The sequence below is a fragment of the Leuresthes tenuis genome, unplaced genomic scaffold (genome assembly GCF_036924035.1).
Source record: "Leuresthes tenuis unplaced genomic scaffold, fLeuTen1.0.hap1 SCAF_22, whole genome shotgun sequence".
Taxonomy (NCBI): domain Eukaryota; kingdom Metazoa; phylum Chordata; class Actinopteri; order Atheriniformes; family Atherinopsidae; genus Leuresthes; species Leuresthes tenuis.
Genome location: NW_027325376.1, coordinates 17,764,716 through 17,791,788, shown reverse-complemented (window position 1 = coordinate 17,791,788; position 27,073 = coordinate 17,764,716). Strand labels below are relative to the sequence as shown.

Genomic DNA, 27,073 nt, shown 5'->3' with positions numbered 1-27,073 from the left:
GGGAAGTATTTTAGTGGAATAATAATGTATATAATTCTGATAAGTAGCAACCCTAACCCAGCCATATTCAATATATTATATAGATATTTTTAACCCAACTACTGGGTTAATTTTTTTAAACCAATAAATTGGGTCAAAGGTCACCCAGCGTTGTAGTTAGTGTAACCCCACTTTTGGGTTGAAAATTTAACCCAAACGTTGTGTCGAAAAGTATTAACCCAACCTGTTGGGTTAAAATAACCCCAAAAAATTGGGTTTGTCCTTATTCAACACCGTAGTTGGGTCAAAATTGGATTATTTTTTAACCCAACTGTTTTTAGTGTGCATCATGTTACGTCATTTTCCATTTCAGGGCTTCATTCCATTCTGTTTCAATGAGTTTTTTCTTGCTTGGCAATAAAACACATCATTACGACTAAAATGGTCTCGGTGTGTTTGTTTTGAAGTAAAAGTTTGGTAGGAATGTGTGTGTTGAGAAATAAGAAGCAATTACGAGTGCCTGTAGTTCATAATGTCCCGATGGCACAGGCACACAGACAGTGATGTGTATCCTTCTTATTTAGTGCTATTTAGTGATTGGACAGCATATCCGGTGTAATACCCCCCCCCCCCTCTTCTTTTTTTCCTTTTTTTTTTTGTTGTCAAGGCAGTTCCTTTTCTTTAAATTTTGTTTTCAAGGCAGTTCCTATTCACCTGATGAGCAAACAGGTTCTGTGAGGAGTTACTCTTATTGTCATCCTTCTGTAATCTTTGGGACAAACTCGAGCTACACATACAACTTTATCATTTTATCATTTTGATTTTGATAACAGTGATCTAGAAATGCGATAAGTCAAATTTATAGATAATGACCCACTGATAGAAATGGTTGATAACAGCCTCCTGAGCCTACTGGTAGGTTTAGTAGGGCCCATATAAACGGGACTGATGTGTGCTGATAGTGTCGATGTTTTGTAGCTGGCTTCTTCATCCCCTTTTAAAAATGTCCTTCCTTACTTTCTGTGGATATGATTGTTGACTCTCGTCTCGTCCTTAAAGGATGACTCATTTCACATGGGCAGTGATCATTAGCAGCTTGTCTTTTGCCTGAAAGCAAATCCTCTTCATTTTTCTGTCAGTACTGTTGCAGTTTAAAGCAGAATTGTTTAAGCCTTCAGACAAATTCAGCAACACTGCAGAAATATACAGAGAGACTTTCCTTCTCTTTTATTCCACTGTGAAAGGTTAAAAAAATATGTAGCCATACACATGTATGTAAACCACCAAGATGTCAGAGAATCAGGGGTCAGGAAAGAAAGGCCCTGCTCTTTTTGTTGTTGTCATTTTACAAGGTGTTTCAACCTGCCTATCGCTTCCACTGCTGCCCCTCCTTTACTGCTGCCGAGAGCTTCCTTTACATTGACATAAAGTCATTGTTGTTAAATAAACGTATTCATGAATAACTCTGAGTTCGGAAAAAGAAGCGACTCCCGTGAGTTTTATTTATGATCAACATTTAATGAGGATTTACTTCAAAATGTTTCATTTACATGGAAAAAAATCGAAAGAAATGATTCAATAAAAGGACATCAAGATACAAAGAATGTACAACATAAGTAGTTATAATCCTACCAGTTAAACACACTGTGCCTATATATGATGTTGACAACAACTCTGCTGGTGTAATGCAGCAAAGCCGCTGCTTCCTCTACTCTGTGCGTGAAAACGATGCCACGATCCTGCACAACATCAGCAGATCAGCTGCCAGCTGTTACAAGGTTAAGAGGTGGAATTACAGGGTGATTAACTGACAGCTACAGGCAGCAGGTGCAAGGCTCTGACAAACATTCAGTATGCAGGACAATTAATATACAAGATAACTGATAAATAACCGAGGAGAACACCATGAAAATAAAAGGAGACAAACATTGGCAACATCCAGCTTGTAACAGAACATACGGCATGATGGAAATAAAAAGGTGTGAGACAAAGTCTCGATGCATTGGAGGAAATAAGAGCATCATGCTTTCTATGAGCCACCGCTTTCAAAAGCAACTCATTTAAAAAAAAAAAGAGACAGAAAGGAGACCAACATCCAATCATTCTTACTGGAGAACGTGTCTGGCTCCAAATCCCTTCTTTTTACTTTAAAGTATCGCATGATGTTGAGATGAGGGCAGCAAACAAAATGTAGGTTCTTGTTTGGTACAAACTAAGCAGAAAGCACAACTTCACGTGTTAACTTTACATCCTCCTTCCTCCGCGCTTCTTATTGGCCGCCTCCATCTCCAGGCCTCCCTCAGTGCACCAGCTCCAGCTGGCTGTTGGAGAAAGGCAGGACCCCGCTGACGTAGTAGGCGATGCCGAGGGACAGGAGGGCGATGACCACCAACAGCAGCAGGACCCTCCAGAAGCCCAGGTCCTCCACAAACTCCTGCCACGTGGTCCGGAAGCTGGACAGGACGCCCTCGCTGCTCTGCAGGTTGGGGTTGAGTAAGGAGTGGCTCTCCATCGCACTGAGACAGAAGAGGAGACACTGAGAGGGCGCTTCATAGATAAAGCTTTAAACCACACGATGAAGTGACCAGGCTGCTTGTTTCGTTTTTAATCCACCGCCCCTGAGAACTAACATTCTGCTTAACACTGCTGGGATGACCGTGACGTTAAAATGCCTGAAACACCTTGTAAAATGACAAAAAAAAAAAGAGCAGGGCCTGTTTTTCCTGACCCCTGATTCTCTGATTCTATTAGAGAAGATAAAACTGTTCACATCACTGTCCGTACACTGAAAGAACTGGATGCAGTCACCTGTATGAGGGTAGAAGCGTGTGACCCTACAGCAGACGGATCAGGCTAAATAACACAATTATAAAAGTAAACATGGTGAACATGAGAAGGAAAGTAAAAAAAAAGTACAAACTGCCTAAACCAACCCTGTGGTGCACCACAGGACTCATGTGCCCAGGGCAGGGCTGCTTGATTTGGGGTAAAAAGTCCCACTGAGGTTATTGAGATCAGCACTGGGATATGATGAATGGTTAGATAATGTTTGCTTTTGTTGGAAAATGCACACAAAGTGGTGCCCAAAGAGAGACATTTCAGAAGCGAGTGACTTGAACTCTTTTGGATAAGAAGGTGATATTTTTCAATGTTTTTTTTAAAAAATAAACAGCTTCTACTTCGAAAATCTTACGCCTGTTACCTCAGAGCTTTCACAAAGACAGTTTGTACCTCAGAGTGAGAATAAATTCCTCTGCTCATGCATCACGTCTCTTGCCAGGTAATGCGTTAAATCCCTGACTGCACTTTGCTCTGTTCGTCTTCCAGGCTGCGTTTCTCTGTGGTCTGAGGTTTGACTGAGGTTGTTGTGTCCATGTAGGCGTCAGGAAATAAAAGGCAAATTGCTCTCAGAAAGAATGAGTCACACACACATGACAAAACCGCAGCCTACTTACAATTATGCCGCAGTTTGTGACCCCCTGATTAAGAAGAACCTGTGTGTGTATTGGGCTCAAAAACAGTGTCAAATTAAAATGGAACCATTTACCAACACGACCAAGGATGTGCGCCTTCTTCACTCTTGTTGCTAATAACAACAGGGGCCAGATGCTTTGAACTAAACCTGGACCCTAAAAATTCTTAGAAGACTTTTAAAGCTGTGCTGAAGGATGATTCTCGCCTGATCTCCGCTCCCGTTGTTAGCCACGAGTGGATCTCGCCACCTCAACAAAGAAACCTGGCAACAAAAGCAACGGCAGAGAAGTGCAGCTTCGCTAAATGGAAAACTCAAGAGAGGCGGAGGAGATTCAATCTGTTTGAATCGGTGGTCTAAGCTCCGGAATGGCAAAATTCAACTAAAGAACAGTGAGAAGCAGCCGAAGCATCACGTTCAAAGTCAGAGGAAAGAAAAAGCAGGCAGCAGCTTCCACCCTCTGACTTTGTCACAGTCTGCCCTATTAGTTTATGTTATGTCACAGTTTGTTTAATCATGTTATGTTTAATCATGTTTTTCCCCCCGTCACGTTCAGTTCACCTGGTTAATTGTTCACAGCTGCACCTCATGTCACTGATCACTCTCTAGACAGTATTTAGCTTCCTGGTTTACTTTCAGCCACTGCAGAATCCTCACTATCCCTCCATGCCTTGCACAAAGATAAGTCTGGTTTTCATGCCTCATAGTATCCATAGTCCTGTTTTTTTTTCATAATCTTGTTATCATAGTTAATCATAGTCTTGTCTTATTTCTTTCACAGCCTTGGTTTTTGTTAACATTAAGTATTTTTGAATCCGGCTCGGCCGCGCCTTTTGTTCTTGCCTTTTGCTCCCTATTTTGGAATAAACCTTTTTGTGAACGAAAGAGCTGCATCTAGGTCCTACCTCACCACCGATCGTGACAGAATGGTTGGTCAGCAGAATGTGTGGGCTGCCTCCACTCTGTGTGAAGGGAGTCAGTGAGGAAGACAGCCTCAGACTGAAGCTACACTCTTGGTTCTAATGGAAACCGTCTGCAGCTGCGGTGGAGAAAAACCCTTCGAAAGAAGATAATAACTAGTACACGACTTGGTGCTTTTATTGTATCAAAAGCCGAATCAACTTGTTTTTAATCCCTTCCACGTCCCCTGACTTTCTACGTCTGGAAAAAACAACAATAAAAAGCGTCTTTATGTAAAATGATAAAAATGTGTAGAAAAATAAAGCTCAGCTGTGCTTTCATCTCATTCCCTGCTTACCTCTCACTGTCGGCCATCTGCATGGTCTCCAGCTTAGAGTGGGCCCCTCTGTTGAAGCCCTTCACTTCCTGCTCCTCCAGGCCCTCCAGAAGACGAATGGCGTCCTTGTTGACGCCGCGTCTCTTCGCCAGCACGAGCGGAGTCGACCCATTGTGGTTACTGTGATGTGGAAAAACAGAGGGATGTCAAAGGAAACAGAGAGAAATATCTAACACACACACGGCAGCTCGTGTGATCAGGACCGTTCATTATGGACTGCCTGAGCTCTGCGGGACATCATCACAGACAGACGCCGCCTTTAAGTCACTCGAATGCTGATTTTGTCACATGACGCTGTGGTTCCAACACCGTGTGCTCACACGTAGTCTCACTGCGCCATTTTAAAGTCAATTTTTAGTCAGTTTCTGACCTTGTGTCACCGTCTGACTAAAGAAACGGAAACATATGCAAATCAGAGCAGGCTTATGGGAAATCTGGTGTTATAGATGCGTGGTTATGTCGGAACGGTTTATTACAAAAATCGCACGAGGGACCCACGTCCGAACAGCCCCATTTAGGTGTGTTAGTCCGGTTTTCAGAGGCTCATTTTTGTAGGATTCCGGTTGGAAGAAGTCTTTCCTTCTGGTCGGACCAGCGCAATGATTTGTTTTTCACTGCTGTCATGTAAATAGAAAAGGTCCAAATTAGGTGCCAAAGACCAGCACAAAAACACACACATATATATGTAGCTGATGCAACTGAAGTGAAAACAGGCCCTCGGGAAATGTGAGGTGTAACGCCCACAGATACAACAACTGCACTGTGGGTGGTTGGTGCCCCACTGTGAGGAACACGAGTGCATCGTTCATTTTTTACTGGGAAAAATAACTAAACCATCTGAGGTGATTGAGCCAAAGAGAACATAAACCACCAAAGTTGTGTTTGTGGTTTATGTTCGCTACATATTTTTTTAACCTTTCACAGTGGAAAAAAAGAGAAGGAAAGTCTCTCTGTATATTTCTGCAGTGTTGCTGAATTTGTCTGAAGGCTTAAACAATTCTGCTTTAAACTGCAACAGTACTGACAGAAAAATGAAGAGGATTTGCTTTCAGGCAAAAGACAAGCTGCTAATGATCACTGCCCATCTGAAATGAGTCATCCTTTAAGGATGAGACGAGAGTCAACAATCATATCCACAGAAAGTAAGGAAGGACATTTTTAAAAGGGGATGAAGAAGCCAGCTACAAAACATCGACACTATCAGCACACATCAGTCCCAAAATGATAAAGTTGTATGTGTAGCTCGAGTTGTGGCTACACAACTAGTTCATAATGTCCATTTTTCTCTTTTAAACAGTGATACCAGATGGAAATTGGACAATCGGACAGATGAAAATTCCTATGCCGTGGATGGCTTTGTGTTGGTATATAATCTGATTTTGAAATGAGGGAAAATAAATTGTGAATTGTCCCACTAAGCACAAGCAGAACTGGCTGTGACACAGAGGTGCAGCTCAGGACAGCATGGCAGATGTGGGCCGTCATCCTGAAAGGAGTGTTTTTATGGAGATTCTCCACAGAGAGTGCAGACAGTGACTGTGGACAGGTATCGTTTCTGCTTTCTGCATCAATCACATGACCTCCGTCTTTTGCACCACACCCGACATTCTTTACCTCCCTGACTTCAGTTGTCTGTTTCCTGCGGTGCTGTTGTCTGTTTCCTGCGTTTCCTGCGGTGTTGCTTAGACATTTGAAAATAGAAAATAGCCAACTTACAGTAGAGAAGCACTGTCTGAATTATTTAGTTTAAATAAAAATCCTGTTAATGCCTCCTTCTGAGAACATTCCCACGTCAGTGACTCTGCATCCTGGTGGCAGCAGAGCCAAGCAGCTTTATTCACACACACACACACACACGCGATCCTACAAGTTTAGCCATTAGCATTCCAAACCCAAATTTCTTTCTCATGACCACACCTTTTTGAGTCAGAATTGTACAGGCAGAGTGGAAAAAATGCAGAATAGCAAAGAGGACTGGCACTCAGCTCGGACCAGGACGGAAAAAGGCAGCGCCAAGTTAAAGCACAGTTAGAGCCAGAGGGCAAAATTGTGATAGCTTGAACACATTCTTACCAGATATCAATCTTCAACCCGTTTGACACAAGAAACTGTATAGTATCCACATGACCGCACAGATGCAGCGCTGTATTTCCTTGATAATCCGTCGCCAACAGATCGGCCCCAAACTTGTGTAATAGACGGCATATGTCCACGTTCCCGCGGGCGGCAGCCAGGTGGAGGCCGGTGCGTCCGCGGTTATCCCGGATGTTGGGGTCACATCCTGTCTCCAGGAGCCTCTTGGCGAAGGGCAGGTCTCCGTCTATGCAGGACTGCAGCAGAGGCACGCTGGTCTGCGACGAGTCGTTGATGAAGACATAGGACATGTCCGAGTGGGTATCAGAAAATTCCAGCGTACCTGCAGAGGAGACAAGTTAAATATCACCAACACGAGCCATAACTGCAAAACGCACTTCAGAGAGCGGGCACGATTGGCTCAGCTGCAGGGGAGAAGGTGCCTCAGATCGGGTCCAGAGAACACAGCAGTTACCTGGTGTCACTTTAGAGGATAAAGCATTCCTTCAGTGGGAAACTCCTTCTCCTTAAACCACTCCGATCCACCTCAGCTGAACCAAAACCACAGCCTACAAACACAAATGTTGTCGCTGTCTGCCCTGTAGCAGCTGGAGCAGAGACACAGAGACACAGTCCCATCTCAGAGTGAGGGAACACACAAAAGGGAAACTGTAATTCCCTTTCACATTCTTAGAGGATAAGAATCAGCTCATTTGAGACCAAAACACATCTCGGCAGAGGTCTTTCTGCGAGGAGTTTGTGTGCCCCCACGCATCTGGAGATGGAGAATATTAGCTTGTCTTGACTCTTGTGGCAGCAACTTGTCTCAGAAAGGTTTGGGAGAAAAGAGGAAGACAGAGTAAGTGGATATTAAACAGAAACAGCTGCAGGAACATGATGCAACTCAATCAAAAACATGACAGGAGAGAAAAGGAGCACCTTAAAGAGTAAAGATGGGCAAAGGTTAAGCAACCTGCAAAATAAAAACAACTGTGTGTCCAAACTGTGGAGAAATCTCAGAACAATGTTCTTCCATGTAAAACTTGAAAAGACTTCTTCCATCATCTAATTCAAGATGAGCTAATATTGTTTGTGAACGAGTTAAACGTCCAACTTTAAACATTTTGTTATGTTATGGAAGCAAATATAGGTTTGAGAGATTTTTGCAAACTCAATTCATTTACAGTTATCACAGCATCCCAGCTTTAGTGGAATTAGTGTTGTGGTTGTGTCTTTTATCTATCTTGAATCTAACCTGCTCCAGCAGCCGGTGCTTTCATAGCTTTACGAAAAGTAAACATGCCCGCACCTCCAGCCTCTAGCTACAATAATCTGCTTTCATCACCCTTTGGCAGTGAACAGCCACTTAGAAAGTTTTGCCCTAATCAGAGGACACGGCGGCGCCTCATTTTCAGCCGAGTTAATCTGTCACTGATAAAAACAGCAGGCGGCCCAGATCAGCAACATCCCTGCCAGGCATACAAGCAGCCTGAGACTGAGGCTTCAGGTCACTCAATAAGGATATAAGATGCTGCAGTTTGAAAACTGTCAGACATGGATAGTAATTTGTTAACAGCCTCAACTTCAGTTTCACAATTCATATCAGGCGAGGCCCGCAGGTGGTGTTACTTTTCACACCTTCTGAAAGTGCAACATCACAGGCTTGAAAGAAATAAAAAGGAAAAAGGAACAACTGACTGTGAGCGCCGTGAAACATTTGTGATCTAATCTCCCCATAATGTTATGCTGATGGCAGCTGCACAATGAATTCTGAGGTGGACAGAAACATCTGATCTGCTGAAGTTCCAGCAAAGAAAAGCAAGATAATGACCCCAAACATACTGCTAATACAACACCAGAGTTTTTCAGAGCTAAAAAAAAGAAAATTCTTGAATGGCCGTGCCAGTCACATGATTTAAAGCCAACTCAGTGCGCCTTCTATAGGCTGAGGAAGAAACTTAAAGGGACAAGCTCCCGGAACAATCAGGAGCTGAAGGTGGCTGCAGAGAAGATACTCAGCACCTGGTGATGTCATCAACCGCTGACTTCAAGCGGTCATTGTGTGTATGGGATGTATAACAAAGGACCAAACATGGCTGCTTCAACTGAACCAAGCATTACTTCGTCCTACATGCTGTGGTGCACCGTAATCAGGGAGAAAAAAAAGTGTTGTAATTTCTACACGGAGGAACTGACAATGACTTTAAATTCAAGTCTGGAACGTGCACTTTAAGCTTTTAGATCCAAATTGTTTGATTTAGAATTTTACGCAAAAGGCGCAGAGGGGGAACTCAAAGAAGAAAACTTTGTCCCAAACATTACAGAGGGATGACAATAAGAGTAACTCCTCACAGAACCCGTTTGCTCATCAGGTGAATAGGAACTGCCTTGACCACAAAAGAAAAAAAAAGAAGAGAGAGAGAAAGGGGGGGGGGGGTATTGGGATGTGCTGTCCAATCTAACAGCACTAAAAAAGAAGGATACACATCACTGTCTGTGCCTTCAAGCTGATGAAGGAACTGGGCCTCCTCAGCCTGACTTTACTGCACTTCAGTTTTTGCATCTTAAAAGCATAACTCGGTTGAATTTACACCATTACTTGAACATTTCAGTTCAGCGCTTAGACCAATCTGTGCACTTTGCGATCGTGCACGGTTTAAGTTATTCAACCCTTATCTTTACAAATTCAAGTTTTTGTTTATTTATTTATATTTCAGTAAACAGTCTTTTGTTTTAGAACGTTAAAATGTGCTTCCGACCCTACAAACATTGTTTGCAGGGTGTTTAATGTGATAATATGCCATATTTCCACATAAAAACACTGGTAATAGGTTTAGTGGCGTTGTTTAGTTATTCTGGGTGCAGAGGAACATGCTAAATGTACAACTAACGGCCCTACGCGGTTACTGTCTCTTCACTGCTTAGCTCGTGTATTGCCCCCCAGCGCTGAACATGTCAACAACCTCTAATCACCGTTTCACGTTATCGCCATCATATTTCACATCTTTCAGCCAGCTGCTAACAGTTTTGAAGCTACCTGAGCTAGTTAGCTTGTAAGCTAACGCTTCGTGCTGAGCTAAAATAATGAACGCGGCGTCACATGACTTCGAGACGCACTCGCCAGAAAGTAGCCTATTTGGACTCTCTGTTAAGTCTTGTACAGTTGCGCTACAAACCTGTTAAGATGTTCCCAAATACCAGAGAAAAATACACTTCGCTTTTCTTCGAGCTGACGCTGCTAGCGCTGCTGCTGCTGCTGTTGTTGTGTTAGCATTTAAGCTTTTGTCTCCATCTACCGGTGTGGAGTATCTATGTGGAGTATGACCGTGTGTTACTGTACCATTCATTTGCTAAACTACGTTCATAATATATTCCACTTCAAATCCCCCAAGTTTAACGAGCGTGTAGTATTGTATAATAACTAACTGGACATGTATGTACAATCTAAAAGTTTGCCTTTAAACACACAACGTTTCAATGATCAGATATTACAGAGCTATCTGGGCCAAATATGGACACTAGGAGGCTAAATAAAGATAACATAAAGGGCTAATGTATTTAAGTAAGTTTATTCAAGTATATTTTTTAAACTTTAAGCAAAGTATGACTTTAGGTCTCAAAACGTTTAAGCAATTTTCAAGAATTTAGACAAAATGTTGAATATCTTTGACATATCGAAAGAAATGAAGACTATTCCTTGCTCTTTCATACTTTTCATGCTACCCACCACATCACCTCACGCTAAACCTGCAACAAATAACAGCCGTGCGTTTCTTAGTCAGTTTTGAACCTTTATTCCAAAGTGTGTGAGCACAAAAAAATACACAGTACTGTAACAGACACGTTATTACAATCTTTCGTGATGAATCCTCTTTGAGGAGAACTGTTTTTCCTTTCTTTCACACTTACAGGATGTTGGTCGATATGACATTTGGTTCTGAAAGACGGGGTTAAGTCCAAGCAGGCAAATAAAAACTAAGTCTGTTCAACCGTCAGCGGTGAATATGTTCTCCATATAAAACATCCTAAAGACGACTTTATTTTCTCTCATAAAATTGAATGTACACATTATCATCTCCCCGTTCCCTCAGTAAATAAAACCAGAGGATAGTATCATGATTTAAGTCAAAATAATTACAATCTAGATTACAAAAATGACAAATACAGACCAGAACTAGAAAGGAAAAGAATAAAATTTAAACAGAAAAAGTAAAATGTCAGGGCTACCAGCAGAGAGACGTGCTAGACACGAAGGTCATAGTGGTTACAAGTCATGCAGTAGCTTTCTGTCCCAAGATACAGGAGACAGTTTCGCTCAGTTTCAAACCGTAATCTTAATGTCAGAACTGATCAGTTCTGAATATGTCTTTATTTATGTTTGCAATTACGTTTCTTCCTTAGTCAAGGACAGCATAAAGACACAGAATACATTATTTTGAGGAGCCAACAGCGTAATGAACCTCTGCTCTAAAATGTATTTCTGGGAAATTCAGTTAAGTTCTATGTACAGCAATAATTATAATCTCAAAGAGTGTATGTGCTCTGCTTCCTGTTGCGGATTGAGGAGTGAACGAAGGTTTTCAAAAGAGCGATTTAAAAATACTAGTTTGGTCACAACATGATGAAAGCCTGTGCGAGTGGAGATGGAAAAGAATGGCCCTTCTCCTTGACTTGCTTGTTGCTTGAACTCGTTTGAGTTCACATCAGTGCAGTGTCAGTAATTTGCTCTTATCTACAACTGTCGCAGGGATTCTGTTTAAGGCGTTTGGAGGAAGAGCGCGTTTGCGTTTCTTTTTTTGCGTTTTTTTGAGTTTAGTAAGAACTGATCTCCAATGCTGCATTTCATGTTAATCATTAGGGAAGTGTCGTACTATTGTCAAAATCACAGGCATTGGAAACGTGAAAAAATGCAACGTGAACTCGTAGTTTTGCACTTTTATGGGTCGATTATATTGGTAGTTGATTGAGTATTTCACAAAGTTTCCTCCAACAAATGCTGGAAAGCAGATCCCAAGCTTCATCGAGGTTTGCTGACGGATTTCTATGGAAAAAGAGCTTGTAAAAAAACCTAATTTAGTCTGACACGAAACCTAATTTTCTTGTCTGTTTTTGACATTCCACATTCCACTAAGAGATGAGGCGGAGGTGAGCTGCAGTTTTGTTTGTCCGTATGTCTGGAAGAAAGCTCATGCCCTGAAACTTTCCAGACACGTTCCGCAGTGCCTGTATGTGAAAGCACAGATGTCTACATGGACGTCCTCATATAGTTTAGTCTTTTCCAGATTCTGAGTAGTAGCAACTCTTGAAAATGACAGAGTGAGGGCATGCGTGAATGTAGCAGGTATTCCTCCGGAGCATTGTCCTCCGGAGCTGCTGCTTCCTATAATTTTCAGCTGACCTGTAATATTTGCTTTAACAATAGTTTTTTTGTTAATATTTGTTTTAATTTGTTCATTTGTCTCACTTAATCTCTCTTTAACTCTGATTTGTGATTATTAGGTTTGCCTTTAATGCAAGTCTGCTGTCACAGCATTTCCTCAGTTGCTCAGTCTCTTGTATGTAGTCCTTGGGGTTGGAGGTGGGGGGCAGTTGGAGGGTATGATGAGACTGGGGTGTATGTGTCATTTTATCGTCTTTTGGGTGATAAAAAGCATTGTTTTTCTCTTGTACACCACTTTTTGCTATGTCATGTTCGTACAAAAAGTGCTCTACAAATAAAGTCTGACTGATATTGGGGCACATGCTGCACTTTCTTGCTAATTGAGTTCCATACCCAGCAAATTTAATGTGAACCAAATTCTCAAATTCTTGCAGAACCACCACTATGTATATAAAAGCCTCTTAACAGTGACATCTTTTAGCATAACATAAAGTGTAACATAAAACCCAAGGAAAAGGGGGCCATGTCACATGAAGATTGTGAGCTTGAACCAGGATCATTAATGTTGACCTCAGTTCAACCAGTTCAGGGAAGAATGTTTAGACTTTAAATTCCACCCACAACATAACTTTGCTGTCTGAACTGAGTCAAGCAGATGTCTGGCACTGTGTGTGTGTGCGTGAGCGGTGCAGTGCTTTCCAAAATGGTGGCACTCTCCGAGGTAGCCGAGAAGGATTCTCGCCAAAAAGCCGTAACGAGAAAACAAAATACAATAAACACAAACATTAACAATAGCACCATTGTCAGTGATAAAATAGAGAAGAGCAATAACACCGGAACCGTTCTCCTTCTGATTCTTCCCTCCAGCTTCTTCCTTTAGTACGCCGTTGGTTCCTACGGGGGATTAAAAACGAGGCTGCCGTTGCTCGGCTCAATTCTGAAACCATCAGTGAAGCAGGAGAGGGGCTCATTTTCAGTCAAACACATGTTCTTGTTCTCCATCATCAACACCTTTCTTTTTTTCCTTGAAGCGTATCAACCTCCTGATGTTTCCCTCCACTCTTCCACCCTGCACCTCCGCCTACTACAAGAGCTTGCTGCAGACCTGGCAGCGGCTGACTCTGGAGCGCTCCAGGCCTCCTTTCAGGGTTTCCTGAACTGGCGAAAAGGCAAACTCCTGTCTGAGATCGACGGTGGTCAGCCAGAAGCTGTACTTATTGGCGAAGTAGTGGCAGGTGCCCTTGGCCCCGTTGCACTCGATGAATGGAGTCGCACGGAAATCCTCCAAGCAGGAGCCCGGAGACACCAAGGACTGGCCACCGCCCTCGGCGCCGGCTGCCGTGTGCTGTGGAGGAGAGGAGAGAATTGTCATCAGTACATTATCAGCTGAAACACAAGATGACTCACATTTACTTTTGGCTTTAAATGGGGGACTCCAGTGTAGAACAGTTGGCTACGATTTCTGCATAAAACTAAAATGAGCCTTGCTCCAGAGCTAGTTGGTGTCAGTTGGTGTAATGGGGTATGCTAGTTGGTGGTGGGTGTCAGCTTGAAGTACAAGGGGTGGGGGGGGGTGGAGGTTTCTCTGTGTATAAAACTGTGTAAAAAGTTGTTCAAACCACATGCACCATCAGCTGCACCAGCAAACAAATGCTACTTAAACATTAATTTTGATACCGACAACCACAATCTTGATAATTGTTTGTAAGAAGCAGTCGTATAAAACATACCATTAAGAAAGAGTATCCTATCCACAGACTCCTCCAGCCGGGGGGACAGGTGGGGATGCTCAGGTCTTGACTGTGGACAGCCACAGCCTGAGATGGAGCCTCACAAACTGAACACCTGTATTGTTCATACAACAAGGTTAGCGGTCACATACATGCATGCACTTGCTCATGGGTGTGGTTTGACTTTCAGTACCGGCTGATATAAGGTCGTATCTGCTCCTCAGCCACAGGCATCATGGGGATTGGTGCAGTTGTAGAGAGCCAGTAGGATTTGTCGTTGCGGCTGGCGTAGTAGCAGACTTCGTTGGGGGAACAGTAGAGGAAGGGGATGGTGCTGAATCTGGGGAGGCACGAGCCCGGCTGACCTGTAGCGACACGGTGTGGTTACGTTTTCTAACAGGTAGAATACTATGGATATCACATTCGAAGTATCAACCAAAAGCTGTCTCTTTTCATGTGATTTTCTAATGTCAGGAGATGATTTTGGCCATTAAAACTTTAATTCATCCCGTGCTATTTTCTCAAAAATAGCAGAAAATGCATTTTTCCATACCAAGGTCTTGGTTGTGTGCCTTCTCCTGTCCCTCAACATACAGTAGGCTGTATCCATCCCAGAGTTTGTCCATGCCCTGCGGACACATGGGAACCTGGGAGTTCTGGCTGTGCTTCACAAGAGTGTAGCCAATGCTGACACTGCGCCCCACACCGCCGGGAATACCGGGACGGCCGACTGCACCAGGAGAACCTGAAGGAGGAGAAAATGAGAAGAAACGTAAACAAATGAGGTAGCAGTGTTTTCGTTCTTTTACGTTAACGTTAGAATCCTGGTGTTATCGTGAGGAAATCTATGGGTCGCAATGTCCTCCATAGATTCATTGTCAAGTGTTTTTGAGGTATTATGTAGTATTCTCTGCTGCACTGTTAAAAGACCACAAGACTTGCAGGTATTCTTATACATTTAAAGTAGATGCCTTACATTTTCTGGAAGTCTGAGTTTGAAAAGTGATGAATTAACTTAATTTATTTTCCAAAACATAAGTGCAGAAATCCAGAAGAAAAATAAACAGTTCAGAGCAGAGGTGGTTTTACAGAACACGGGGAAGTGGCTATGCTCCAAAACTGTGCACTGTACTACTGTATATCTCCACTGTGCACCGGTGTAGGAAACCACAGGCTGGAGTGCTGAGACACAGCTAACTCGTCCGCACACTGGCTCAGTTCTCGTCACACTACGAATGAATTTGTCCCTGATGGACAATATTATTCTAAATCCTTTGTTGTTTCTGGGTCTTTTTAACGCCTGAATGTAACGATGAGGGTATAATTATTCAGTTTTTGTCAAGTTTTCCACCAAATTTTATGGAAGACATTTAATTTCATTCAGTGGCCAAAAGAAAAGTGACAAAACAGAAAGAAGACTGACCTTGGTCTCCATTCGGTCCAAGGAAACCAGGGGGTCCAGGATCGCCAACAATCCCAGGAGTACCGGGAAATCCAGTCCCGCCAAGTTTACCCGGTATACCTGAACGACCTTTTGGACCTGAAGCAGGAGAATAAGGTGCACGCAGCTACTTATTTGCATTTCCCTTTATTACCTTGTCATTCATAAGAAATGATTAAGTGTGTACAGACTTTTTATCAGTACTCAGTAAGACTATGGCCAAATGCAGCAAAATCTGCCAAGCAGCACCCTAAAAATTCAAGAATCAGGAAGTTATATTTGATCTATCTAAACTGTGTAAAAGCAGAAATGCACAGCTTCATTGAGGATATTTAAGTACTTTTCAGTGAGGTAAGTGAATCCTTCTTCTATCTAATGGACATATCTGAGAGCAGCATTAATATTCTTACAAAGATCACAAAGATCTCATTAGCGGAAGCCACAGTGATGTGATTTAGACGTATGGAAGAGAAAGTAACTGGTGGAATTACACACCTGGCGGTCCAGGCAAGCCAGGCCGACCGGGCTCCCCAGGGAAACCAGGATCTCCCGTTTCACCGGTAGGACCGACATTTCCACCTAATTCTGTATAGTTTACAGGAGGACCTGGTATTAAGACTCCGGGTAGACCCTTTGTCCCTTGTTTCCCTGAACAGGAGGGGTACGGAGAAAGTGAGAAAGACAAAGGACAGATCAGCATTGGAGGGAAAATGCACAACACATTTGATAGTGGCAAAAAAAGGGACAATCATGGTGAGTGAGTGAAATATGACAGGGAGACATTAATATTCACATCCTCAGCCATCACAATACACTTCCTAAAGCCCTACCTGCTGTTCCTGGTTGTCCTGGGTTCCCAGAGTAACCGGGGTCACCAACAAAACCCTTAGGACCAGGCGATCCACTGAAACCAGTGTCACCTTGAATTCCTGAGAAGCAGAAAAGCAATCTATTAGTTTGTATTGTACTTTTGGGTAAAAACACACACACTATATCTTTGGCTCATGTCTAAATTGTTGGGCTCCACCCAACCTTTGAAACCAGGGCTGCCGGTAGGACCAGGGCTTGCGGGAAATCCTGGCTCTCCCTTTTCACCGGGGGATCCTGGGAAACCAGGGAGTCCAGGGTCACCACGGTCTCCCTGGGCTGTACCTGGACCAGGTGGCCCGTCAGGACCTGGAGGTCCTTGTAAACCTGGAGGAGCAAAGAGAATGTTATAAAGTGAAGGGGGGAGGGGAGAAAAAAACTAAAAGATGAGGAAATATACAACCGCGATTCCAAAAAGGTTGGGACACAGTGTCAAATGTAATTAAAAACATAATACAATGATTTGCAAATATCCAAAAAGATTTTAATTCACCCGCCCGACGGATTTGACGGTATAGAAAATGGATGGATGGATGGATTTTAATTCACATGACAATACAGAAAAAGATTGAGAGAATCTGAAAACATCTCTGTACGCAGGGGACATGGCTGAAGATCAATGTCAGACGCCTGTGATCCTCAGCCCTAAATTAAAAACAGGCACGATTCTGTCATGGAAATTATTGCACAGTCTCGGGAACACTTCCAGAACCCATTATCTGTGAACACAGCTCACCGTGCCATCCACGAATGCAGGTTAAAGCTCTGTCATGCAGAGAAGAAGCCAAATGTGAACATGACCCTCATTTTAAAAGGACGAAGGCAAGGTGGAAAACTGTTCTCTGGTCAGATAAACTAAAAATATTGAATTATTTTGGGAATTCATGGTTGCTGCATCCTCTGGACTAAAGAGGACAATTAGTGTGGAAAGATAGTTTAATAACATATAAGAAAGCACTTCGTAAAGCTAGAACTGCTTATTATTCATTATTGATAGAAGAGAATAAGAATAATCCCAGGTTTCTTTTCAGCACTGTTGCCAGGCTGACAAAGAGTCCGAGCTCTGTTGAGCCATGTATTCCTTTAACTCTCAGCAGTGATGATTTCATGAGATTCTTCATCAATAAAATTGTTTCTATCAGAGAGAAGATTAATGGAATCCTTCCCACTATCATCACTGATGTATCATCAAGTAGAGCAGCTTTAGAAGTATCTTTCGAACCTGATTTGTATTTAGACAGCTTCTGCCCAGTTGATCTTTCTGAGCTAACAACCGCAACAGTCTCTTCTAAACCATCAACTTGGTATGTTAGACCCAATCCCAACCAGACTGTTCAAGGAGGTTTTCCCCTTAATTGACACTTCCATATTGGATTTGATCAATTGGTCTTTGTTGATAGGATATGTACCTCAGACTTTTAAGGTTGCTGTAATTAAACCTTTACTTAAAAAAACTACTCTTGATTCAGAAGTGTTGGCTAATTATCGACCTATATCCAATCTCCCTTTTTTGTCTAAAGTTCTTGAAAAAATAGTTGCAGTTCAACTTTGTGATCATTTACATAGAAATAATTTGTTTGAAGAGTTTCAGTCAGGATTCAGAGTGCATCATAGCACTGGTGAAAGTTACCAATGATCTCCTCTTAGCCTCTGATAGCGGACTTGTTTCTGTGCTTGTCCTGTTGGATCTCAGTGCTGCATTTGATACGATCGATCACAGCATTCTGTTACAGAGACTTGAACATGTTATTGGGATTAAAGGAACTGCATTAGGCTGGTTTAAGTCATATTTATCTGATAGATTCCAGTTTGTTCTTGTAAATGAAGAATCTTCCTCACACATTGGAGTAAGTCATGGAGTTCCTCTGGGTTCTGTGCTTGGGCCAATTCTTTTTACTTTGTACATGCTTCCATTAGGTAACATTATTAGACAGCATGGCATAAATTTCCATTGTTATGCTGATGATACTCAGCTGTACTTATCTATGAAACCAGATGAAACCAATAGGTTGGTCAGACTACAAGCCTGTCTTAAAGACATAAAGACCTGGATGACTCAGAACTGTCTGCTTTTAAATTCAGACAAAACTGAAGTTGTTCTCTTTGGACCTGAGCGCTTCAGGGAGAAATTGTCTAGTTATATAGTTACTCTAGATGGTATTTCCTTGGCTTCTAGTTCTACAGTGAGGAAACTTGGAGTTATTTTTGACCAGCATTTATCATTTGACGCACATATAAAACTGGTTTCTAGGACTGCCTTCTTTCACCTTCGTAATACTGCTAAAATCAGGAACATCCTGTCTCAGGGTGATGCAGAGAAACTAGTTCATGCATTTGTTACTTCAAGATTGGACTACTGTAATTCCTTATTATTGGGCTGTCCCACATATTCTCTGAAAAGCCTCCAGCTGATCCAAAATGCTGCAGCCAGAGTTCTGATGAGAACTAACAGGAGAGATCATGTTTCTCCAGTTTTAGCTTCTCTTCATTGGCTCCCTGTTAAATTCAGATTAGAATTTAAGATTCTTCTCCTCACATATAAAGCTCTTAATGACCGAGCTCCATCATATCTTAAAGATCTCATTGTAAGGTATTTTCCTAACAGAGCACTTCGCTCCCAAACTGCAGGTTTACTTGTTGTTCCCAGAGTTTCTAAAAGTAGAATGGGAGGTAGAGCCTTCAGTTATCAGGTCCCTCTCTTGTGGAATAAGCTGCCAGTAAATGTCTGGGAAGCAGACACCCTTTCCACTTTTAAGATTAGGCTTAAAACTTTCCTTTTTGATAAAGCTTATAGTTAGGGATGGCTAAGGTAATCCTGAAACATCCCATAGTTAAGCTGCTATAGGGTTAGACTGCTGGGGGACCTCATCTGTCACACCTTTCCTCACTTTGCTCTCTTTTTCCCCCTGTTTAATTTCTCAATTGATTTTATGTACATTTTATGTACATTTTTTATGTGACATTATTGTGGTTATTAACTTGTGTTTCCCTGTTCCAACAGGTATCCTTTGAATGGCGTTATGGTGTTTTTCCCCCCTCTTTTCCCTCTTTTCTGTCTTCTCAAACCCCAGCTGGTCGAGGCGGATGGCCACCCTTCCTGAGTCTGGTTCTGCCAGAGGTTTCTTCCTATTAAAAGGGAGTCGTTCCTTTCCACAGTCGCCACAGGCACGCTCAGGACGGGAGATTGGACTGAAGACAAGTTTCGGTGCAATCTGTTGGTTTTCTTAGCTAGGATATTATTTTTTGAATTGGCTCTATATGAATTAATTGGATTATGATTACAAGGAATTGAATTCCAATTGGCTTGAATTGGACTATATTACTTAAGTGCCTTGAGATGACAATTGTTGTAATCTGGCGCTATATAAATAAAATTGAATTGAATTGAATTGAAACTTTATCTATTACAACAGCACGGCTTTGTAGTAGGTCTGGCTTGCCTGTGGTCCAGATCTTTCACCGATCTAAACATCTGGCACCTCATGAAACACAAAAGACTAGAAAGAAGAGCCCGGACTGTCGAGCTGCTGGAATAATTTATCAGAGAATAATGGGTCAACATTCTTCTCCCAAAGGTCCCACAACTGCTCTCCTCCGTTCCTTCGGCCCTGTCCCAATTTTTATTGAGATATCTTCCTGCCAAAATTCTTCATGAAATAGTAAAGTGTCTCACTTTCAACAACATGTTCCGTTGTGAATAAACTTTTGGTTTATGAAATTCGCAAATCGTTGCAATCGAAGTTTCGATCTGTTGGTTTTCTTATTGGTTTCCTTTAAAAAAAATTTTTTTAATTGGTACTGATTAATTGGACTAATTTGGAATTTATTGAATTGTTCTGATATTGGAATTGGACTGTGTCTTTGAAGTGCCTTGAGATGACATTTGTTGTGATTTGGTACTAAATATATGACACTGAATTGAATTGAATGTAACTGTAACCGCACTGTAAGTGTCTGAACGTTTTTGGAGTTGGGGTTTTATTTACCATATTCTCCATCCAGTCCAGGGAGGCCGGGGTCTCCCGTGGGTCCAACAACACCTGATCCCACGGTGGGACCAGGAGGTCCAGGCCGGCCTGGGAACCCTGGGAGTCCAAAGCCACCTGACAATAAAAAAAAAGAAAGAAAAAAAGTCATGACCAATCCTAATCTGAATATTTTTTAACTTCCCAGAATTCCAGCTCACCTGGCTCTCCTCTATCTCCCTTTTGTCCTGGGAAACCTTGTATTCCAGGGTAGGACACACCTCTCTCTCCCTTCAACCCTTTAATTCCAGGAGTGCCAGGGCGACCTCCTGCACTCCCACCTGGACACAGATATCACAGAAAGTTTGACAACAGTTAATCTTTAACACCTGCACCTTTGAGGAAATGTTGGAAAATTTTTCATGAAAACAATAAAACCTAAATCTTTAATTTGATTTATATTAACTTTATTTGACAGACACACAGAAAAGCATTTCTAGTGTTTTCACTGGCCAGCTTCATTGTGTTTAGAAAATATAACAAGTCGAGAGACCAAAGCACTTTGAATTGTTTTGTTCATGAAATGTGCTATACAAATAATTTGACTTGACTTGACAAAGAAAAACTGAAAAAGGTATAGAATATAATGTTAATTTGTGACAGGTGAGGGTGTCAGGATTGGGTATAAAAGGAGCGTCAACCACAGACTTAGTCTTTACAAGCAAAGGTGGGTTGTGGCTCACAACTGTGAGCGTAACTCTGCCAGAGAATCATCAATAAGTCCCTAAAAAAATATTTCTCAACTCAAGATTACAAAGAATTTTGGCTTTTCAACATCTACACTGTATAATATTGGGTAAATAAACCACTTTTGGATGTTAGTGACCTTCGAGCCCTCAATACAGCTATACTGGCTGAGGGCAATCTTAGAAAAGCATCTTCACTCAACACAGTCCACCTGCATATCCGTGAAATGTGATCTGAAGCGGTGTTATAGAACAGTTTTGAGTGATTGCCTACATCAAACATCCTAGAATTGTTTGTATTTTCTGAATAAAGTAAAGTCGATCAGTGGAGACAAAAAAATCTTTTCCTATGGACGTGACTGTAAGTGGATAAATTTTTTTAACATGACAAAGCCACAAAGCTTTTCAGATGTATAGCCGATATCAAAATGAGAGCAGACTTCCAGGGCAGAGGCGTCGAACTCACTGGCATCACGGCCAGTGCGAGCCATTCACAAGATGACCTTTAGTGTAGTTGTTGTGGCAAGAGAGACATAACACTGCTCAAAAGTACTCTTCCTGTTCACAAAAAATGCCTTGACCATGAGAGGCAGCTGCTATGTGAGTCATGGTTCTTGCCTTGAGTTCCAGGGAAGCCTTTTGGTCCACCGAGGCCATTAAGTCCATCTAAACCAGGGGGTCCAGGCAAACCTGAGAAAACAAAACATTGTGAATGTAAAAACATACAGGCTTAGCTCATATTGCATCCTGCTCATTTCTTACAAATTATTGATTTTATTTTTTCACAAACCTTTGACTCCAGGCCCTCCAGGACCTCCAGGCAGACCAGGAAACCCATCTGACCCTCTTATTCCTGGCAATCCAGACAGACCCTTTTGTCCAGGGAAACCGGGGGAACCTGCAAACCAGATCATGTAAATGTCAAGATGTGATTGTGATTTTTTTTATCAACGTGACTCCCAAATATGTAAAACGACATGAAATCAACTTCCTCAGTTTGTCCTTGGCTTTGTCTCTCACCCATTATTCCAGGCCGTCCTGCTTCGCCAATGGCACCTTTTGTTCCAGGATAACCTGGAAGTCCTGAAAAGCCGTTGTCACCGGGGGCACCAACATTGCCTCGACCACCTGAGGTGGAAGAATCAGTCTGCTATGTAACGCATCCTTTGATATATCCCACTATTCCCAATCCCAAACCTCTGTTCTTTGAGTGTTTCTTAAAAAACGGTGAATTATCAGTTACGGTTTTAAACCATCTTTTATTTGGTCAAAAGCAGTTAACAGGAGCAAATGTTTGTCATTCTAGGGGAAAAGCAGATTCATCATTGCTTTTTTGCTTTACATAACAAAGCACAGTGAACATTACCTGGGAAGCCTGAGTCTCCTGGTTGGCCTCTGGCTCCTGGTCTTCCAGGATAACCAAAAGTATCTCCAGGTTGACCTAAGCAACAAAATTATTAATCACAAGTGATTAATTCGAAGTGTGAACTATATGCACAAGTTTGATAGAGCAACAGAGCATAAAAAGGTTGAAGGAAGCTGGGTAATCCTGCTCACCTTTGGGACCAGGTCGACCAGACTCTCCAGGAAAACCTGGGACACCAGGTGTGCCATCATCACCCTTAAAAAAAACGAACAAAAAAAAAACATCAGAACTTCAATCTCATCATTCCAACTTGTTTCATATGTGCATATGTAATATGTGTGTGAGTTTCTCACCCTTGGTCCCATCATGCCAGGGAATCCCATGATTCCATCTTCTCCCTTTGGTCCAGGGCGGCCTTGGAGTCCAGGCTGCCCGGGAAACCCTGGCTGTCCAGGCTGTCCTTTACTCAATTCTGGTAAACCAGGACGTCCAGGCACACCCTGACGACCAGGAAGACCTGGCAGACCTTTGTCACCTGAAAACCAGATGAACAAGTGCGGGTAACATATGCAACATATACATCACCGACTTTGTTACGCAGGCAGGACAAATTCCAGTGGTTTACCACAGCAATGGAAATCGAGAACATTAACAGAAGCACGGTTTAGAGGTAGTTTTACTTAATTCAAGGACTTCTATCTACATATGTCTTGTGGCATGTTCTAACTAGTCAGTAGGTACCTATACATGAGCACTATATGTATTATTACATTAACTACTGAACAGTGTAAATTGTGAAAATGTGTTCCACCGTGACATTGTTAAAACACATGGAAACATCAGCCAGATGAATCTATTAATAAAGGACACATAAATATATCATGAGTGGTTTGCAAAATGAGCATTTTAACTGTTTATCTGTATTTAATGTTTGGATGGGAAAAGTTTTTTTTAACCTTTATTTTAAACAAACTTTTTTGTTTATTTTTTTTCCTTCAAGTAAATTATTGGGTCATTTTTTCAACCACTGATTAATGGCTAATCCGGGATCAACTTCTCTTTAAAAGAAAAAAAAATTAAAATCCTTGCTGACAAAATCTACATTATGTGCAGCACCGAGTCAATGGGAATTTCCTTTTATGATATTATGATTATCTCCAGCTGTGAAGCTATCCATGTGCCAAACATTTAATTCTTAGACAGATATTCCTATATATCGTATTGTTTCGTATCGTTTCATATCGTATCGTGTTGAATTGTATCACATTGCTTCAACTTCAAATCTTTAAGTGGAGAAATAAGTAACATGTAACATGTAAGTAACATGTATACCAATCATTTTATGCTGCAGGGATATGAATTTACTGCACTGTCAAATGATTGTAAAACAGTAAAAAAAAAAAAAAACAGAATAAAAGAGGTAACTGTGCTACCTCTGGGTCCAGGGAAGCCAGAAAAGCCACTGGGTCCGGGATTTCCTGGCTCTCCTTTCTCAGCATAACCCAGTGGAGGAGGAGGAGAAGGTAATCCAGGACGCCCAGGTAATCCTCTGTCACCTGCAAAAGTAAAACCAAATGGGTGGCTGTGTAACTCGCAGGCTGTTGAACCTTTTACTTGACTGCCATGCCCCAACGTGTATCCTTGTAACAACATAATCCAAAAGCTGCTGTTTCTAAGCACTGATTCTGAATTGAGGTGCCACTATCCTGTTTACTATTCTGAACTCTACCTTTCAATCCAGTGAATCCAGGTCTGCCAAAAGATCCATCTCTCCCAGGCCCTCCAGGCTGACCTTTCTCTCCAGCAAATCCTGGTGTTCCAGGGCGACCTGGCAGACCAGGGAAACCCATTGGTCCCGGGAAACCTCTTTCGCCTGAGGAAATCAACCGCAGATGAGAATGCTGAAAGTCGCTGTAAGGGGACACGAATATGAACTGATGGAAGACAGAACTCTTGTTTACCCTTTCCTCCTGGTATTCCCGGGACCCCAGTTCTACTTCTTGGTCCTGGAGGTCCAGGGGGTCCCCTTGGCCCTGGCGTTCCAGGAGTGCCAGAGAGCCCTGGGGTTCCTTTCATTCCTGCAGGCCCTGGGACACCTGGATCTCCTCGGGCTCCTTTACGACCAGGGAAGCCTGCCAATGATGAACGGTGAGATGAGAACAGATGTGGTGGGACAGTAACTACAATCTGACTTTTAAATCAAAATCTGAGAAACAATACTTGGGTTTCTATCTGACAAAAACCTGAGAACAATATGAGAATATAGTGCATCTTATTCAGATTTGCCATAAATATGTAAAGTGAAAACATCTGATTCAGAGTGACAAAAAAAATAATTAAAAAATTAACTTACCTCCAGCATTTTTATGTTCATAAATGATAATGATAGAAAACCATCTCAACAACGACTATTTTTCAGTTGTTTTTACACACACCGACACACAATCAAAGCAGACAATGAAATCTGTTTGCCTACATTGTTTGACAATCTCAATTAGGCTGCAGTAGCACTTACAGGAGCAGGGGTGCTATCTAACAGATTAAAGCACGATGTGGCATCCAGCGATTTGAAACGTTTAAACAATTACGAGAACAAGTCTGGAATCACACAGTTTTAGTGATTTGGAGTGCAATTCCAGATTGAATTAGTGAGGATCGACCACCTAAAGTTTACCTAACAAAAAAAAAACACATGCTAACCACTACTGCTCACATTCTTAAAAGTAGAGCCCATTTTCAGCACATCTGTGCTGCACAGGTGGAAGACTTGCCACCAGTGCAGGACCCTGGCGGGATGTGTTGAAAACAGAAGAGTCCTTTTAAGAGTGTCAAAAAAGCCTTCAGACTTCGCTCAGCAGGAACAAAGTTCAAAGCATAGCCGCAGCAAAACACTCTTCAAACAAATGTGTCGCAGCAAAATCAGTAAAAACATCTGATGCTGATTAGATGTCAAATTTAAACAGGGGTTAGTTCTGGCAGCGAAAACAAAGCAAATCATCAACGTGGTCACATTTCCAGAGAAAATGTTTTGTTTCTGAAGCTCTCACAAAAATATATATATATACATATATATCCATCTAAAGCAATACTCTGAATGAGTCTTTAAGATGGATGTGATGAACTAATTCCCCTCCAGCGGCACAGTTTTGTGTGTTTTACTATATTTTCTGGCGCACTTCTGTAAATAAACAACAAAGTTTGATGAAAGATTAGGATTTGAATCGGGGTCCTCTCTGTTAACAGTGTGGAATGACAGGAATATCCCCAAAAAAAGACCATCTTAAAAAAGAGGAAATATGCACAGAAATATATATAAACAAATGAGAACAAATATATTTCTTTATGTATTGTATGTAAACTGAGATCGTTCAACATAAAATACATACAAATACATACATATATAAATATGTATGCATACATATAAGAAAATGGAAGAGATAAAGACAATGTGGAAAATCAATAAGAAAAACAAGAAAGAAAAAAGGGATAAAATAGATAAATAGAAATGAAAATTAAGGAAGAAAGAAAGAAAGAAAGAAAAAAGAATATAAAGAAAATGAGTAATTTACATACAATACTTACACATAATATGTTTAAAAATGTATACATAAATATATACAGATGTTTATGCACAAATAAATGTGAATTCAATTAAATGCAACATGCTTTTAATTAACCTCTGGTGTTTATTCACTGGTCCTCTTTAGTTCTACTTTTACTCATCTCCAGTATTTACCTTTACATTTCTACATTTATCCATTTATTTCTGTTCATATTTCCACATTCACATACGTCAGAGTTTGTTTTGCATCCAGCAGGTTTAGTAAACTAACTGTTGCATGGTAACACAGCAGAGCTGAAAGGGTGGGGGTGGGCGTGATGCTGGCAATGTTGGAGCTAAAATAGTGCCACCACAATGGTAGACTTGTTTCAAGTGCAGATGGACATTTGACTGCAGCACGATTAGACAATGGCTTGGTTAGGCATGTGCAATTTGACGCCTTGGTGGAGGTAGCAGCTACAGGTCTACTGCACAAATAGCAGGAAGCTGCAGGGAAGAAGGCAAAGGGTGGAGCTCATGGAAGTAGAGACGGATGAAGGATGGGGGAGAGAGTGTCTCACCTTGACAGCCTACATCGAATGACCCAACATCAAGAAAAGGATGGAGGGATGAGAAGATGCATGGACATGATGGAGGAGGGTGTAGGAAGGAAGAAGGATACGGGGAAGGGGAAAACAATACAAAACAGAAGAGGACACTCTTTTGGATGATGCAGAACTTGAATACACAAGAAAACCAAAAGGACATTCTGGTGGAGCATTGTGAGAGGAATATGATGGGAAACGAGAGAGGGATGAACCAATGCTGACAAAAAATGGAAGGAAAAAGAGGTGAAAAATGTCAGCCCAGTTGACATCAGATTATATTTGCGCTCTTTCAATAAATAAACCTAAAGAGGAATTTATATTCAGACATAATTAGACATTATCGCTTAAAGATAAAATATGGAGGGTAAAATCTGACTAAACTAAACTGAAACTCAGGTAAACTGAGCCTTTTCTCTCACCTGGTGATCCACTTTGTCCTTTGCTGCCGGGAGGTCCAGGCGGAGCAGGGTAGGGACTTATTTCACCTGGAGGTCCAGGAGGGCCAGTAGCACCAGGGGCACCGAAAAGGCCGGTCTCTCCCCTCAAGCCAGGGGAACCAAAGCGTCCATCAACACCTGATGGAAAAACAAAAAAACCCAACATCTTTT

General features: G+C 41.8%; 2 protein-coding genes across 2 annotated transcripts in view; both read right to left on the bottom strand.

Annotated features, from left to right (window-relative positions):
• Positions 1-1,515: 1,515 nt before the first annotated feature.
• Positions 1,516-10,087, bottom strand: ankrd46b (ankyrin repeat domain 46b). The gene is made up of 4 exons (XM_072376622.1): positions 9,998-10,087; positions 6,822-7,164; positions 4,710-4,868; positions 1,516-2,495 (listed from the first exon to the last, which is right to left on the bottom strand). The coding sequence occupies exons 2-4, from the start codon at positions 7,130-7,132 to the stop codon at positions 2,279-2,281; spliced, it is 687 nt and encodes a 228-aa protein (XP_072232723.1). The 5' UTR covers positions 7,133-7,164; positions 9,998-10,087; the 3' UTR covers positions 1,516-2,278.
• Positions 10,088-10,591: 504 nt separating this feature from the next.
• The window catches only part of col4a6 (collagen, type IV, alpha 6), a 135,324-nt gene continuing 118,842 nt past the window's right edge, over positions 10,592-27,073 (bottom strand). Inside the window, exons 29-48 of the mRNA XM_072376961.1 lie at positions 26,885-27,040; positions 24,278-24,448; positions 24,046-24,189; positions 23,750-23,872; positions 22,670-22,851; positions 22,508-22,571; positions 22,317-22,391; positions 21,971-22,078; positions 21,741-21,848; positions 21,569-21,640; positions 20,426-20,545; positions 20,226-20,342; positions 16,405-16,566; positions 16,203-16,301; positions 15,868-16,020; positions 15,355-15,471; positions 14,485-14,676; positions 14,125-14,296; positions 13,932-14,046; positions 10,592-13,546 (exon numbers count right to left, since the gene is read on the bottom strand). Coding sequence (XP_072233062.1) covers positions 13,286-13,546; positions 13,932-14,046; positions 14,125-14,296; positions 14,485-14,676; positions 15,355-15,471; positions 15,868-16,020; positions 16,203-16,301; positions 16,405-16,566; positions 20,226-20,342; positions 20,426-20,545; positions 21,569-21,640; positions 21,741-21,848; positions 21,971-22,078; positions 22,317-22,391; positions 22,508-22,571; positions 22,670-22,851; positions 23,750-23,872; positions 24,046-24,189; positions 24,278-24,448; positions 26,885-27,040 — 2,711 coding nt within the window. The 3' untranslated portion in view covers positions 10,592-13,285. The remainder of the gene's footprint in view (positions 13,547-13,931; positions 14,047-14,124; positions 14,297-14,484; positions 14,677-15,354; positions 15,472-15,867; positions 16,021-16,202; positions 16,302-16,404; positions 16,567-20,225; positions 20,343-20,425; positions 20,546-21,568; positions 21,641-21,740; positions 21,849-21,970; positions 22,079-22,316; positions 22,392-22,507; positions 22,572-22,669; positions 22,852-23,749; positions 23,873-24,045; positions 24,190-24,277; positions 24,449-26,884; positions 27,041-27,073) is intronic.